Source organism: Vanellus vanellus (genome assembly GCF_965231255.1).
Source record: "Vanellus vanellus genome assembly, chromosome: Z".
Taxonomy (NCBI): domain Eukaryota; kingdom Metazoa; phylum Chordata; class Aves; order Charadriiformes; family Charadriidae; genus Vanellus; species Vanellus vanellus.
Genome location: NC_138908.1, coordinates 67,390,367 through 67,407,506, shown reverse-complemented (window position 1 = coordinate 67,407,506; position 17,140 = coordinate 67,390,367). Strand labels below are relative to the sequence as shown.

The window sequence follows — 17,140 nt, the reverse complement described above, 5'->3', positions numbered from 1 at the left end:
TGACCTAGATCTAGAAGAATGCAAAATAAGATTAAAAACTGAATTATTAGCCAATCATTCTTAAACAGGTTTTTATTCTAGATCTCAGACACTTAACCCCCCTGTATTCATATTTGCAAATTTACTACAAAATGAATCCAAAGGGGAAATAATGGCTGTTGCTATCTTCCTTTGTTAAGAAATCCTTTTGATATTGTCATTTTACCAGAATTTTACAGAGTGGGAGTCTGCCAGTTTCCCTAGGCAGCTATTTCCCATCTTCTATGCTCAAAACCACAATTTTAACAAAGAGTAAAGTGGATGAAGTAGAATTCCTTCTTCTTTCATGTGACCAAACACCAGGGCTGCTAAATGACAAATACGAACTCCTACCACTCTTTAATTTTCCAAGTTGCAGAAGCTTTCAGTACCAATCAAACTGAAAAACAGGATTCCCTCAGCACAAGCTGGATAAAGGATGAAAAGATCTGAGATTGAAATAATGTGGAGTAAACTACAACTCTCATGATGCATTGCTCGTTTACTTAAAAACACAAAAAAGACAAGACTGACCTGGCTCTTGCAACAAAGACATGAAAAAATAATGCTAATCATTATTTTTGTGTTGCACACATCTCAGATGAGCAAATGGTTTAACTAGATAACTGACATGGATAAAAAGTTTAAGATTCAAAACTGGAAGTATTACACTAATGCTTTTTTTGCCAGAACAAATATTCCATACAGTGTATTAGCCTGTTCTGATTCTACTAGCCTGTTCTATTAGCAGTCATCTAATAGCTCCCAGCCAAAAATGGTCTGGAAACCATGTTTCAGATGGATGAGTTTCATTAATATAGCAGAAGAGCTGCTTTTGTATTAAGATGACAATTCATTACCTTTCTAACAGGCTCTACTCCTGCAAATCTTGTTGGTCCCTGTTGGTTTCACTGGGACCACTTCTTGTACTAAGACAGAATTGGCAGAATTAGGCCACTATGAGGGCAAAAGCACAGCATAAGTTCCTCTAATATGTTTGGGAAAATTGTGATGAAAAACAAACAAACAAAAAAACCATCATACTGAAAGAGTTTATGTAACAAAGATATTCATGAAACTCACTAATATATAAAATAATAGACTTTTACAGCTCAATATTACCATGAGATTCTAAGGTGCAAAAAAAAAAAAAAAAAGAAAGGAAAAAAAATCTAGAAATATTATCCAGTGTAGCACAGATTTGTACTGAAAACTTGCAAGTTACTCTTTGGAAAAAAATAACCAGTGGCAGATGAAGTCTGAAAGTGTTTTTCTTTAAATATAATACCTTGGTACATTTAATAATAAAAGTAAGCTCTACAAAAGATCTCTCATTTACGTATTATACAAAATGCAGAGGCTAGTGCAACCCACTGGGTCACACTTTTTTCAGTCACGTTTCAGGAAGACTTGAAATTAGAAAATTATGCAATTTCCACAGCTCATCTTCCTATTGGTAACAGAATCATGTTGTGTCCCATCATTTATGTGCATTTGTTTTCCAGTAGGAACCTCAGTTTATTTTCTGTCTGTTTCCTCTCATGATGAACATTATCCAATGCTTTGCTTATGAAATACAATGAATTCAAAAACTGTCAAAGCAAACCAGCATTCGGTTGGCAGGTGGTACTCCTCTGAAAACCCTTTGCTTTATTTAATCACATCTGCCAAATAGACAGCTTATTAAAACGTAGTTTATGGATGTTCTTGCCCCTGCTTTCTGGTGCCATGGAGGTGAAAATTCTGGTTACAATATTCCTGAGTGCCAAACTGAGTCACCAAAGTCAGTTTTGATCAACAAACGTCCTGGCAGATGACAGCGAGTTGTGACCATGGTGGTAGCATATGACATACACGTTGGAAACCACTATCTAATATGAAAAACAAAAAAAAAGCAAAACAAAAAAATCCCCAAAAACACAGAGAGAAAGAGGAGAAGAGAGAGGGCAAGAGAGAAAGAGACTGCATCCTCATTGTTATGTGTCAGGAGAATGGTCTTCTACCACACAAGGTTCTGTCTGGTTCTCCTCCTCTTCTACTTCTTCCCCTACTTGCTCATCAAGAGGAATTTCAGTGGATTCTGAATCCTGGGTGCAAAGAGTCTTGGAGTCACTGCAGCTGGTGTCTTCTTCTACTTGACTTCCACTGTCCTTTTCGGTGTCTGACTCACCGTCTTCTTCCAGTGTTAGTTCAAACTGGAATTTTTCAGTTTGGCCCTGCCTACCCTCTTCCTGGTCATCAGGTGCAGGAGAGGGACTTTGAGGGATTGTGCTCTGGTACCATTCTCGATTGTCCTCCAGTGTATCTAAGATATCCTGGGCATCTGGGTGAACAAGATCTGCCCACGTCTCCCACAGAGGGTGAACAATGTAGTCTATAAAGCCCACCTGTTTCAAAAAATACAAAATTAGGATGAGCTCTTACTCACAAAGAAATAAGCAACTATGCCCGTAAGTCACAAAGTATGAGAAATATAATGCTAGTAAGAGACACTATAGATGCACTACCCTTAAAGGTGGCTGAAAGGAAACCACGCTGTTTTATGTAGTAAACAGGGCCTTGTACATTTCAAAAATCTGATTCAGGATATCAGATAAGGACTTGGAAAGAATCTGTTTTCAAATGAACTGTTCATTCCAAAAAACTCCACTGCATCTAGTCAGCCAAAGAGATGCTTTGTATTTAGTTCTGCTTTTGAAGGAAACCCTCATGAGCAGCTGCACAATACTCTCTTTTGACGTGCATGCCACATTGCACGTCACAACAGCAATGGAATCCCTTCAGCAAACACACGGCCATGCACTATGTTTTCACAGTAAAAATCTCAGCTCCCCTCACTTACTACTCAGGAGCTGAATTAATTAACTAGGAGGAAAAAAAAGAAAATAGTGCATTCAAAACACAGCTACAGACCATCCTTTTCTGTTAAAATGTCGTACTATGTTATTTAACTGCCTACTCAAATCAATTACCTGTGATTTTTCTACAGACGCATTGTGCTTATCACACATGGGACTTATCTCCATTCCTCTCTCTCTCTCCCGATCTCCCTGACGGAAAAATTCCTCCATTATTCTGTCTGTCCATTGGCGGTAGAGATGGAGTGGCTTGGTTGGATTGCTTAGATCTGCACAGTGCACCATATTCTGAAGAACCTAAAATAGATTGAACACCTGCGGTGTTATTACACTGGAGAAAACCAGCTTCTTTTCCATTTACGCTTTTGGTGGCTGTGAAACAGAATCTTGAAAATACATGTAGTGTGAGATGTATTCTAAACAGCAAAAACGTATGTGATTGGGTGTTTTTCACACTTGCAGAACAGCCATGAATTACCTTGCTTCTGCTGCTTCTGCCTATATAGGGGAGAGAAGAACCTTTGAGGAAGACCAATCAGGTGCTGATAATTTGAAGGGAAGGCCAAAGCCTCACTTAGTGCAGAAGTACTCTAGCACCTCATTACTCTCTCAGAGAGTCACTCAGTACCTAACAGAGTATGTCACAGGTAGGAATCACAAGAGGGAGTAGAGGGAAGGTAGTAGTCATGGTGTGAGAATGGACAGCTGATCTAACCCATGCTGGAGAATGGACAGGTCAATGTTATTAAGGATGTAAGTATTACCAGTGACCATTTTCAGATGATTTTTCTTACCTGAATCCTGTCTGAATAGTTATCAAGAAGTAGGACACCAGAACTGGTCACTTTTTTGGTTTCAACCATAGTTTTTAAATCAGCCAATAGATTCATATGCTTAGACATGTCTGTTGCAAGTACCTTGAAGGAAACAAATACATGAATATTATGTAAATTATTCTACAGATTTAAAAAAAAAATAATTCTTTGAACACACAAACAGTTCTGAGGAGAACCCGTAAGTCCTGTGTCTGAATATACTACAAAAGTCTGAGTCCTGTAAGTCATTAGTGTCCCAAGTAGTAAGTTTTCATTTTGGTTATTTTGAGAATATGACAAAATGATTGTTAAGAACGATCTGATCACCCTAAATTGATCAACAATTCAGTAGCAAATTTCTAACTGTGATGGTGAAATGGCATATATGTCAGCACAAAACCAGCTATTAGAAGGTTGTATACCTTCTAATAGGTATAGATGGTTATTGAAACTGAAAAGAACCCACTATTCATGTTTGGGTAAGACATAATAGAACTTCCCACTTTTACTTCATTGGTTATGTGTTAAATGACATGTAATTTATCAGAAAATGCTTCTGTGCTTTATTATTCAATTTGCTAGCACTACGAAAGAGGGACTCTCAAGTAGAACTCACAATGTCAATGACCATTTTCCTCAATGACTGCCTCTGTTTTTTGGTCAAATTCTGGAAAATGTCACAATTTTCTTCCTGCAGCAGCTTAAAGCCCACAGCTAAGTGATGATTCTCCAGTACTGATGAGTCATTGTACATCAAGGCAAGTTCAGAATCTGCAAAAACAATCGCAGGACAGAATGTTACTAAAGCCTGTGCTTTTACCAAATCCCTTAAGCTTTTTCAAATTCATTACATTCATAATAAGATCTACAGATGAACTTTGAGAAACAGAGTTCCTGTAGTTCACACAGTATCAAAAGTTACAGAATTAATTACTGAACATCTTAACAAATCAAGGCAAAGTATGTTGAGGAAAATAAAGAAAATGCTTTGCAGTGAAGCATGTACACGTGCCTGAAGTGGCAAGTTAGAAAAAATGCAAGGAAAGAATTTTTCAGAATGCATTTTCATACCTGCGTGAGGTCACATGGAAAATATTACATACATAAACACACCTAAACTAAAACACACTCTGATGTTTTCTCTTTTCATGCCTCCTTCCATCACAACTACTAAAATTCCATTTATTAAGTCGAGTTGCAGCTACCCAGCATGTAGACCTGGTAATACCCAGCTGAGGCTTTGCTGCAGGTCAGGTAGGGAGCACACACCTCGATTTTCAAACCATGTCCTTCTGCACTTAGCTAAGGCATTCAGATGCCTAGCCAATTAGGTCTACAGGTCATTAGTCAATAACAATTGGATATTTTGAGAGGAGGCTGGTAGGATAGTAACAGTTACGTTTCTGGTCTTTTTCTTGGAAGGTCGTGTTGTTTGAAAATGCAAGCAGTGGCCTCGCCTGTAACACATTACAAGCTTGGTCAATGCCTGATGCCATAATGCTGCCTTCTCCGACACAATTATCCTTAACTCGGTCACTCCATACAGCTGTGAGAAGAACACACACACCATCCTAGCAATGCCTGTGCTAAAGCACATGTGCAAGGTCTGCATTTGTCTGCTCACACCTGCTGAACAGCCAGCTCAGACAAATAAAAGCAGTTACTTCTGCACAGCTTTAGCTTCTACCTGGGGATACCGCACAGTCAGCTTGTGTATGTTTTAAGACACAGGCTGCAAATGAATCTGCCATAAAAATGAATACATTTTAGGCAATCACACTTGTCATGTATGATATTAACTTCTATTTATTACAGCTGTTTTATCCTAAATCTAACCGTATGTCAGTCTATTCTACTCTTTGTCCTCTTTATCTTCTTTTACAGCATCTTTGTTTTAAAATCCCTCTGGCTCAATGGGGTGCCTATAAAAGCTCTGCTCTTCAGATTTCATTAGTTTCATTATCCATTCTCCTGCTGTCTTCCTCTCCTGTTGTGAGTACATCAATCTTTTGAATCAGGAAACCCTTCCTCTACCTTTCCTTAACCCAATGGCAGCAAAACCATAACAGGAAAAGGAAAAAGAGAGTGTTTGTCAAATGATCTCTCTTTCATCTTTCATAGAACGTTTACAGAGCTTGCCTACTTGTTATTTTTCTTACAAAGAAGGCGGGCACCAGTTTATTTTCCTTTCAAACAGCCTTCTGATGAGCCTCAACTGCGAAACACTCAACATTGCCAAAATACTTTGGAAGAGCTGGAGCTACAGACAGAGCTAAAATGTGCTCAACTTCGTAATGGAGGTGGAAATGGAAAAAAACTTCCCCCTTGGTAATCTCTGTAACACATTATAAGCTTCATAACTATTTGTCTGGAAGGACAGTTACAGTGATCAAATAATCATCTCCTCTGATGCTTATGCAATTCATATTTGTTTGCTCTTTAACAGCATTCAAGAGGGATCAGATTTTTAGACATCTGTGTAATGCACTTTAAACCCTTAAATAGGGAAATAATATTCAGAAATATAATGTGTGCGTAATTATAAAGAATAAGCTGAAATATGGCAAATATGTACATACTTTAAGTAACTGTAAGTCTATTATGCTTGTTAAAATGTATTTTTACACTTCTTAGTGAAAAGTTAATACATTTTAAGGTTCACTGGAAAACAAAACTAGATGAAAGCAAATGATCTTCTAGAGGTTAGGAAAATTTAGGATTCAAGAGACCTAAATTAGATGGTCTTTGTCTCTGTCCCTACAGTTTCTTTCTTGTATAGAAAAGAACTCAAAGGGGATAAAATCCTTTTGTCTTTCATCTTGGCAACAGCAGTTCCAGTTAGTGATGTTCTTGACTGACATGGCAGTCTTCGCTATCAAAAGCTGAATTGACAAAAACAAGATATTTCTTCTAAGCCACTAAATAAGCAGCATCAGAATCATTCCTAACTCAGCTGAATTTCAACTGCCTGCCTAAAAGTGAAAGCTTTATGTATCACTATTGGACCTTCAACTATCCAGCCATCCTGCTTAAACCTGAACAACTTGGTGGTTTCCCCATATCACCTCAGAGCCACCAATATATCCTGACACTCATTTCTGATTAAACAAACAAATAAAAACTTTAATTACACATGCCCACTCTTAAGAATTTAGGTATTACAGTTTTGTGCACAGAGCTTGATTCACTCTCTTCCTATACCACACTGCTGAACTGTACTGGCTACCAATAATTGACCAGAAATCTAGAGTCAATCCTCCTCCATGCAGATGAGTCATCAAATTTGATTATAGGGTGGCGCTCAGGCCATTAAGGCAAATAAAATTAGATGCAGACTAAACTGGAGTGGAGGTCTTCTTTGAATGTACAGAAGCAATGAGTCAGAAGAGGAGTTCCCTTCTTCGAACTATACCGCTGATTTGGGGTCATGCTGTTTTAGCACCACTGCAATAGGTTCACCCAAGTGCAGGAACGACAGTATCTACAAATGTGCAACCAGACAGGACAAATACACAACCCTAGGTCTATTTCCATTTCCGTAGCTTTTTCTTCACATGTGCATGGATTATTACTATTATTTCCATTTTTGTACTTCTGGGTCAGTTATCATAAAAGGAGAAGCTGTCAGACAGCAAAAGAAGTAACATTGTATGACGGAACTTGCACTGACCTACAATGTGCTGCTACCCACTTATAACAGTAACATACACCTCTGAAATCAAAGCAGGTTACACTGGGGCAACAAGCCATTCAGTAAATGTGTCATCATCGGATTCCACAAAGCTAATAGTGTTTTTCTCCTAGCAGAATAATAGAGAGGGGGGAGAGATTCATGCAATGCTGCAGAGAACCGCCTTGAGGAATGCAGAACAAGTACACTGGGTTTCAAATTTGGAGACAACATTAAGGCCTCATTTCATTAGGCCTTTTTTCCTCCACTCATGGAATGCCAGTGAGTGACACTCTCTCACACACACACAAAGGGAAAAAAAAAAAAAAAAAAAAAAAAAAAAAAGAGAGGTTTGCCATAGCCTGCAGGGACAGACAGTCCACAAGGCATGAGTATACAAAGATCAGAAACCAAGCACGGCAGCCTGGGAGAGACAGAGATGGGCCTGCCAGTCTGTTTGCGGAAAAGAAATTTGTTTACCAAATTTCTTAAAAATGTATGGCTATCCTTGGTGATATCATATGCTTCCAATATAAACACATAAACTGTTGTCTTCCTTCTTTTGATATTTATTTAATCTTCCTTCATTTCTCTCCTACAACTTTATGTATCTAATGTAAACCAACTAATTTCCAGGAGAAATCACATCCAATACACTGAAGCAGTGCCAGGTTTATAGCTCATATCTTAGTATCTTCTAGAAAGAATTACTATGTAAATTATTTCTAAATTTACAAGAAATGCAAAATAATACCCAGTTTAAAATACAAACACCTATCTATTTACTGAGAAAAGTTACAGATAGAAGCAAACAAGGAATGAACTATCTATTTTTCAGGTGCTATGTGCAGATCTTGCAGCAAATTTTTGAGAAAACCACTGAACATCGAACTTACTTGTGTTGATAAGAAACTGGTTTGAAACCCCAGGGTGATCTACATCATGTATTGCACTGGCAAAAATTGCTGCAAGAATCTCCAAATCAGTGAACACTGCCTAGAAAATCATGAAACAGAAATGACAATCAGTAACCAATGAAAGGGCAGTTTTAACAAAAAGGATTCTATTTTGAATCTAGATTTGAACAAGCAAAACACGTTTGAAATGAATCAGGGATCTCAAGAGATTTCACACATAGGCTATCATAACCTTTTGTAAAATCATCAGTTATGTAGAATTTCATAAATATTTCAAGTTTGGCCAAAGTAAAACAATCCTTACTTCACACTGACAGCATCACTAAATTCTATAACAACTTAAGTTTTTTCAGCTTCGGTCTGTAAATAAATCCACCTTTATTAAATCATTAAGCACAGATTAGATCATTAAATACAGGTTTCTAACTTATAGCACATATTGAACTTAAAAGTTTCAGCCTGAGTCCTACGTATTGTCTTCTACTTGAAAGACGCACATCTCCTAAATGATGCTACAGGAAATGGTAATAGACTACAAAGCATCTTACTTAACATTTCCTGATTTTTCTTCTGTAGGATATTATTAGGAAGATAGCACTGCAATGGACCTGGCATGTCACTGAGCCCAGTCCCCTGTTGTCACAAGCACCCACATTATATAATTGCTTCCATAACTGATCAAGAACATCTCAGAAGTATGTAGGTCTGCAGTGGCAGTGGGCAGACACTGCTATTTCACTGGTTAAAGCTTTGCTAAGAAAAACAGCTGATCTGGAAAAAAAACATGAAAATCCTACTGACAACCAGTTCAGCCATTTGGTGAAGCCAGTGGTGATTTAGCAATATAATCTGATCTTTCTTATTGAGATACAGAAAATCTTTCCCAAGAGAATTCCCCAGTCTTTGAGGATCAAGACCAGCCAACAGTCTTAAGGTCCACTATAGCCCTCTTTTTAGGAAGAGGGTAAAGTAGAAGCATTCAATAACATGGAAGAATGGTCATTATGAAAAAGAGTCAAAATGCAGCCCTCCTTGAAAATGAGGGCAAATCCTTTTGAACTACTAACATTTCAACTGCTTGCTTTATCTGCCTTTCTCCAACAATTTACTAAGACCTAAATCATGCTTAGAAAAGGGAAAGTAATCTCCATCTTTCTTCTATTTCCTTTAACTTCAGAGATTTAAGCACTTTCAACAAAAGAATTCCTCAGAAAAGCACCTATGAAATGTTTTTTTCAAAACAATTTTGAAATATTTATGAAAAAAAAAAAGATAGTCCAGTGAAAATTTAGTACATGTTCCACTCTGCCTCAGAAACAAACACAAAAGTAGGCTTTCAGGACCAGAATAAATATGCAGAAGGAAAAAAAAACAAAACAAAACAACAAAACCCCAAGAGGTCCTATTGAGGGAATCCCATTTTATCACTATCTTTCCTAAACAATTCCACTAGTTGTGGTTAGTGAGACTCCCACATATTAAATAATGACAGAACAGAATGTCGTATTAATAATGAGACAGTGGAAACTAGTTATGTGTTTTGTTACACTGAAAAAGGTAACGACAGCACAAATCTGCATGCTTTAAAAGAAAATGAGACATTTTCTCCACAATATTTACATGTAAACAAGCTTTGATCCTCACAAAATATCTTTAAAAGAGCAGAACTCATGAAAGAAATGTTAAGATTTCTTTTAAAATTATTGCGGAAACTAAGATCTTTAATATTTAATTTAGAAGAACCTTAGTATGTCCCTTTCTCTCATGCCTGCCTCTTTCCCACCTCAGCATGCTTTACCTCTAATGCCGGGGTTGACAGCAGGACATGGGTTGACTGAACAACATCTGCAGCATGTATGTTATTGTGATATGCCACATCTGCATGGTAATGGTCTTCTAGGGTCATCAAGTAAGTTATTAAAGTATCTACTGGAATCTTAAATGTTTTCAACAAGTCCCGTTCCTAGAAAGGGACAAAAGAAAAAATTAATATTGCAAAGCACAGAATAATCCCCAAGATAATAAAAAAACAGCACGGCTGCTGCTACTTGCCTGAAAAATGGTGTGCATAATGACTGTCAAAGGTCTGTTTCCAGATAACTCTGCTACTCTGAAAACCTGAAGGCCCCATTTGTTCACATCTTCTAGTTCCTAGAGCAGAATCAAGCAATGGACACGTTGAAACCCAACACACAGATTCCAGTGATTTTTGACTGAAAGAGCTACAACAGACTCAGGAAGGTCCAAACCTTGCTGCTGTGAAAGTTATATACTAAACTCTGGAAGGGAAAAAGCTGCCGCTATTAATCTTGCAATATTTGAATTTGCAGCTACCAACTTCTGGGATTTTAATTCACTACAGAGGAAAGAGTGCCTCTTAAGTGAATTGCTCCAGAGGGAAAAATGCTACAGTATCTTGAATGAGCTGAACTGACACACTTTGCTATCTCACTGCCCAGTGACAGCAGAGTTCAGCGAGGAGGAAACCTCCAGAGATGCTGTGGTTCTGCTGCTGTCTCCCTGGTTCTCAGAAACACTCTTCAAATAAAGAGGGAGAGTCCTGAAAACATACGGATAGGCATATTTCAAAATGTAAACCGCTAAAGTTAAATGAGTAATCACTTTACACCAGTTTTAGATTATTGCCAAGTAGTTAGCTGCTGGTACAAAAATCATAGGAATGTGTCATTAAAACCAAAACCAGAAATGAACGTACGTAAAATGATACAGCTAAAGACAGGACCTGGAAGGATAGCTTTAATGCACATTTGGTATATAGCATTTTCAAAAAACATAGGGCTGCTATACATTTTCATTTCTGTGACAGTATGTTATATGTTTATTCTTCATTCTTCAGATATTATTTATGAGTAAGCAGCTATTTTAATGCATACACAAATGATAATTTACATTCCACCTCCAGATGAAATCCTGGTCATGCAGAAATTAACCCTTATGGCCCGATTCTGATTTTACTTGTTATTCTTCCATTTCACCAAATTTATATTATTTTAAGTGAGACCACCTTTTGGAGCTACAGCTTGAAATTAATGGTTATAAGCAGAGAATGGAATAATACTCTCTGCTCCACCCTCTATTTTAATTCAATAGTTTAAATTCAAGGATTTACAAATCCTCTACCTTGGCAAGAACATCTTCTTGGTCTGTTTTAACTCCAAATCTGGGAATGCTGGAATTTGTTAGGCTGGAGCTGTGCATCAGTTTTTTGACTCCACTGATCTGGGACATTGGCCTCTTCTTTTTCTCTTTCTCTTTCTGCGTTGGAGAGGGGATTTCAACTTCATGTTGTTTGTCTTCAAAGGAATGAAGAAAAAGAGAGCAATTTTTAAAGGAATTACAAATATTACAAAATTCAATGTTGAGTGGCATCTTATGGATACTGTAATTCTTAGCAAAACTTTTTTTAATGCTTGGAGATTTTGCAACAGATACTGCTTTTGATATGAAGTAAAACCATGAAAAGATAAACATAGACCTATACCCTAGTATAAGCAGATCCCTATTTCACAAATTGCTTCATTATTTCTGAACTGGCTTTAAATCTAACTTGTGACTGCCTGATTTCCACTTCTACTGCAGCTCTAGCACTGTAGAGAGGGTCAATCCTTTCATTATAAAAATGTTGTTACAACCGAACAAAAAATTAAATTTCCTTTTTGCAAGAAAACGGAAAACTTCTTCTTTTTCAGGAAACACGCTTTCTGGAATTGTATTTCAAAGACAATCAAAACAGTATCTCATGTAAACCTTTAAAAACATTTTCAGGACTCGAAGGACCTAATTCTTGGGGACTGGTCCTGTTTGTGTAGACTGTACAACTCAGAAAGCCTTCTGCCAGGCACATCTACAAATGCTTTGGATGTAGAGGCAGTTCATGCCAGCAATGCAGTGCATTTCTGCACCTCCCAACCAGAGTAAGTAATACCAACAAAGTCACTGATGCTACAACCCAACATTTTGCTGTGGGCTTTTGCTTCTATAGCAGTATCAGTGGCATCACTTCATATACATCAACATATGTGCCAGTAAAACTTTGAGAGTGAAGTATATTTAGGCAATTGCCAGCTGACTACTGCAGAAACAGTATGGGGGTGTGAAGCACTGCAGATATCTGTAGTCCCCAAAGAAACCCAAGTTAGTGCAACAAAGGACTCTCCTGCCAAAACTGCTTGGAATTTGCATTAATTTTTGTTCTTTTTGTTCATACCATATTTCAATATAGAGTTTTAATGACTCCCTCCAAATTACCTCTTCTTTACTGAAATGTACCTGCACCTTTTCTAGTCCTCAAAGAATATTCCAGCAAAACCAGGAAAATCCAGAACAGATGTTTCTAACATAGGAGCCTAGCAAAAACTACAATTTAAAAAGCACCTTGGAGCAAAAGACATTAAAAAAAAAAAAAAAACAAACAAAAAACCAACGAACATTTGGGCTCTTTAAAACATAGGTCTATTTGTTCCTTCCTGCAATAGTCATTTTCAATTAAGGCATTGAAACCAGAAGAGGTTAGCAAGTCAATTTCTAATGATCAGATTGTTATTGTGTTTGCTTCTTCACTTTCTTTTTTCCATCTCTTTCTTTTTTAATTACCCTTTAGCAGCCGCATTTACTGGACACCTCAAATTCCAAAGAAATCACAGTGAGGAAGAGACTGTGTAAATGTCACCAAGCTTTAGCCTGTGGCACCAAGTTCCCCAACTGCCCCTGCCATCCTTCACCAAGGATGGACAATCAAGAAAAGGGGGAGGGCAGAGCGCTGCAGCTATTGACTGGTGCAAACCGACAACAGATGAGGAGCAGTGACTCGTGTTCATGCTTTGATGTTTATGATTTCAGTCATATGCACAAAGTTTAGACCCATCAAAGCGAGGTTCGTAAGCTGAGCTGTCAGACCAACTCAAGTGAAAGGAAGTGTCTGTCTGAACAACTTTAGATCTCCAGAGGAATTCCATGGGACTGCCTCTGCTTTTGTAACTATGAGCACAGAGGGCAAAGGATCCTGCGTCCATCTGAACATACAGAAAAGACAGCTTGCCATTTTGACCCTGGTTGTGCTATGCTCATTGCGAGGGTCTCTTACATTTTCCGTTCATAGGCAAACAGGTTAATGACACGGAAAAATAAAAACCTTGCATATTATTATACTCAATGTAGGAGCCTTAATTCTTACTCAAGGAATATATTTGTTGTCACTACAACTAACTTCATACATGTCATATAGCCCTACTTGGGAAAACAGGGCTTTTTTGTTTTGTTTTAAGAATACAAAGAACAGAAAAATCTGTTTTCTCATGAGATGTTCCTAACTTTCATATGTGAGAAAGTCTGTAGACCTTCAGGAGACAGATTCTGTATTTAAAAAATTAACTCTTTAAAATTTTCTATGGAGAGAATGTTTTCCCTCTTCACATTGTTGCTCAGAACCTATATACTTAAGCTGTATATTTTGAAAATACTCAAAACAATAGTTCTGTAGATAAGGTGTTTTCCCTGTTGCGTTCCTACAATTTGAAGCATCCTAGGTTTTTATGCAGTCAGAAAACAGTACCCATTACTCAGTAACTTAGAAGCAATTACCTTTCCAGCCCTCTTTCTGCCCAACAGTGAGGTCTCATGTGAAAGGCTGAGGATGCATTTCCTTAGCCTGTCAAAATAAGCCTTAAGTTTCCAAGTAAAAGTAAGCAGAAACTGGTATCTCAGTCTTTTCAGCCTAACTGGGTCATCTTATCGGGAAACTGTACACGATGACTTTCAGGGCTCCTGAAGCTGTGCGATATTGCTTCTCCATGACACAGGCTCACCCCTTTCTTATTGTCTGAAACCCCACTGTGCCGCAGCGCTCAGGCACACTCCTGCAATCGTGGGTAAACTGAACAGACACATTAAGCGATCCATTCAGGATATGGAGACAAGCAAACCTAACTTCTTTCAAAAAAAACCACAAAATGCACCAGCTATGGTATCTCACATAAATAAAAGAAGATACATCTTAACATGTATGACTGGCACTTTTTAAAGTACTTGTTACCTAATGTAGATGTATTCCACTGTGCCTCACCTGATACATCCTGTCTTTATGAATCAATGGTGTTTTGCTCAAGACATGTTTGAGATTTGTATATTATCTTATCTTCATGTTTAAAAATCAACAGTATGAAACCAAGTTTTATTCATTCTCACCAGTTTTAGCAAAAAACACATGTACTTCCTTCTGAAAAACCATAGAGCAGGAACCATACTCTTTGTAATACTGTGTTGGGCTTTTTTTAATGCTCACATCCCACCATGCCAAGCTCTTGAGCCACACAAATTCTCCTGGCAGCAGTCTGCTCAGATTTTGACTTAGTGATATTCATCCACCTGCTCAAATGCAGGCAGGGAATACCAAAGCATCAGGACTATGGGCTACGAGATTTTATGAGGTTACTTGTGCTTGTGTGCCTCCACACAAGCACTGGAGTTACTCTTCACAGTAACTTTCATAAGGGAAACAGAGTGGAAGCATTATTTTTAAGAAATAATTAATTCATTATATATTCATTTTTTAATCCGGTAGCAATATAGTAGTTGTAATGTTACATGAAAATACATACATGAATATTTATCTGAAATTGCACACACAGGGAAACCACATACACAAACTAACTGAGCTGTGGGGAAATGGATCTAACATGATCTCTCTGCTCAAACACTGAACAATGAAATACTAAACACAGAGTTTCTGAAAACAGAAATTAATATGGAAAGCTACTTGCTTTTAAGATCTATCACAGCCCAGAGAGAGATTAAATAAAAAGGCAAAAAAGGTAACTCCCGTCACAGTCTTACCTAAGAATGTGTTCGATATATATTCTGAGACCTGATTGCCTGACCTGCTCATTTCAGATAGGTGGGTTAGCTCCCGGTTGAGCATTCTTTTAAACTGGAAAACAAAACAAAATAAAAAGGTATGAAGTTAGCTGAAGTTGTATTTAAGTTAGGATGACAAAATGCGGTCAATTTATAATTGGAGACAGGACATGACATTAAGAATACATACTAAAGTAAGACAACTATGAAAGCAAAAATCACACATAACATTGCTCTGCTCTACTAACTTATTTCTGGGTTGGACAATGTAATTCTTTGCCTCCTAAAATACTCCACAGTGATTCAATTAGGCACAGGGTCCTACTACAGTAAATGAAAACATCTGTAACTGAAGACATCTGTATACACACAAATACTTAATACTGTCTTTTCAATTTTTCAATTCTAATTTGGAGAGAAAATACAACTGTATTTACATAGGACCCCTTCTCTCCTAGGGTTTTCTTATCATATTTGTAAATTACTATATATTATTAATATAACGTATTTGTGCATTAATATAACGTGTGCATTTTTTGCAATTAGTTTTGTAATGTTTCAAGTTTATCTTCCCTCTTATCATTAATCTACTCATCCATTTCACAACACTGCTCAAAACAATCAAAAAGCCTTACTGATTTCCTATACACCAATATGAATAGAGGTAGGTTTTGTTGTCTCTGACTTAAAATTATTATATTGCATCAGCCCAATGACTTGACCATTCCACAGTCTCAGAAGATTGTCAGTATCTGTATGAAATGTTGGAGTAGAAGATACCCATCTGTGGAAAGACCTTCCTTTTCCCTCTAAGTTAGTGATTCACTCTAGGCACTCTATAGGATAGAAGTGAATATTAACATTCCACAAAATGTGTAATTGATTAGGTACTCATTGTTGAGCCTTTCTTGATTCCTTCTAGACTCCAGGGTTAAATGATATCTTGTGGCATTGTGTTCGACAGGTTCATTGCATAACACAGCTCTAGCATCTTACATACGTTTTCACTGACTATAGCTCTGCCTTGATTTTATCAACAAATAGACCTCAGCAATATTTATTGGCAATTTAAACAACTCTTGCCAATGTAAATTAGCATCCATCTGTCACTACTGAATTTTGCCTCCCATTGTGCCATCCTCTTATTTTGTTGTTAGATTTCTCAGTCACCTTTTCTCTTAACAAAGCCAAATGATTTGTGCCATTTTCAGAATCATGTTTCACCTTGTCCACCCAGTTATGACTATTTATTACATCAAGCAATAGCTATCCTTAGTATATACCCTGTAAATGTTCCTCTATGTTGAAAACTGGTAGTTTATTTTTCTATATGAGGTAAAGCACTAGACTAAACATTAACCACCTCCTTTCCACCCCACTGGAATCATCACCCCACCCTTTCTTCAAAAAAGGCCTTGCATAGTGAAAGGTGTTATCTTCTTCACAATGTCTTTGTAAGTCACCAATTACCATATTGCTCACAGTGTGCCAAATAAAAATTACCTTTAACATAAGACTCTAAGCATTAGCCACTGCATTTTCCTGCCATTTTGACATGCCATCACTCAGGAAGTTCCTGAGCTACAAAGACTGAATCCTACTTTAGTCACAAGCCAAAGGCTCAGCTTTGATCTCAGATACGGCCGTGTGCCACCAAGTGCTCAACTCATTTCTGAAAATTAGAACCATACTGCTAATACAGCTACACATACTGTGAACTACAGGGCTATGCATTCTGCACAAAACCAGTATCAACCTCTATAATGAGGTCTGATGTTTGTCGCCAATGTCAAATGTTAAAAAAACAAGTCAAGCTTGCCAAGCAGTAAGTGACCAGTCCAAAAATCCTAGAAGTATTTTTAAAAGACTATCTTTAAACTTTTAACACGTGCTTAAGTCACACTTGCATGCTTTTTCTTCTGTAGGCACATGAAAGTGAGAAACAGAATTACTTAAGGCAAAAACTAAAGATCTCATGGAACGGCTTGT

The 17,140-nt window shown here is 37.5% G+C and overlaps 1 protein-coding gene across 8 annotated transcripts in view; it reads right to left on the bottom strand.

Annotated features, from left to right (window-relative positions):
- Positions 1–1,878: 1,878 nt before the first annotated feature.
- Positions 1,879–17,140, bottom strand: part of PDE4D (phosphodiesterase 4D) — a gene marked incomplete at its 5' end in the record, with an annotated part of 552,125 nt that continues 536,863 nt past the window's right edge. For all 8 annotated transcript variants that reach the window (XM_082497090.1, XM_082497088.1, XM_082497089.1 and 5 more), the window contains 9 exons: positions 1,879–2,405; positions 2,991–3,173; positions 3,671–3,793; positions 4,308–4,462; positions 8,258–8,357; positions 10,077–10,241; positions 10,331–10,429; positions 11,420–11,592; positions 15,131–15,224. In XM_082497090.1, the coding sequence (XP_082353216.1) occupies positions 1,995–2,405; positions 2,991–3,173; positions 3,671–3,793; positions 4,308–4,462; positions 8,258–8,357; positions 10,077–10,241; positions 10,331–10,429; positions 11,420–11,592; positions 15,131–15,224 (1,503 nt within the window). In that variant the 3' untranslated portion in view covers positions 1,879–1,994. The remainder of the gene's footprint in view (positions 2,406–2,990; positions 3,174–3,670; positions 3,794–4,307; positions 4,463–8,257; positions 8,358–10,076; positions 10,242–10,330; positions 10,430–11,419; positions 11,593–15,130; positions 15,225–17,140) is intronic.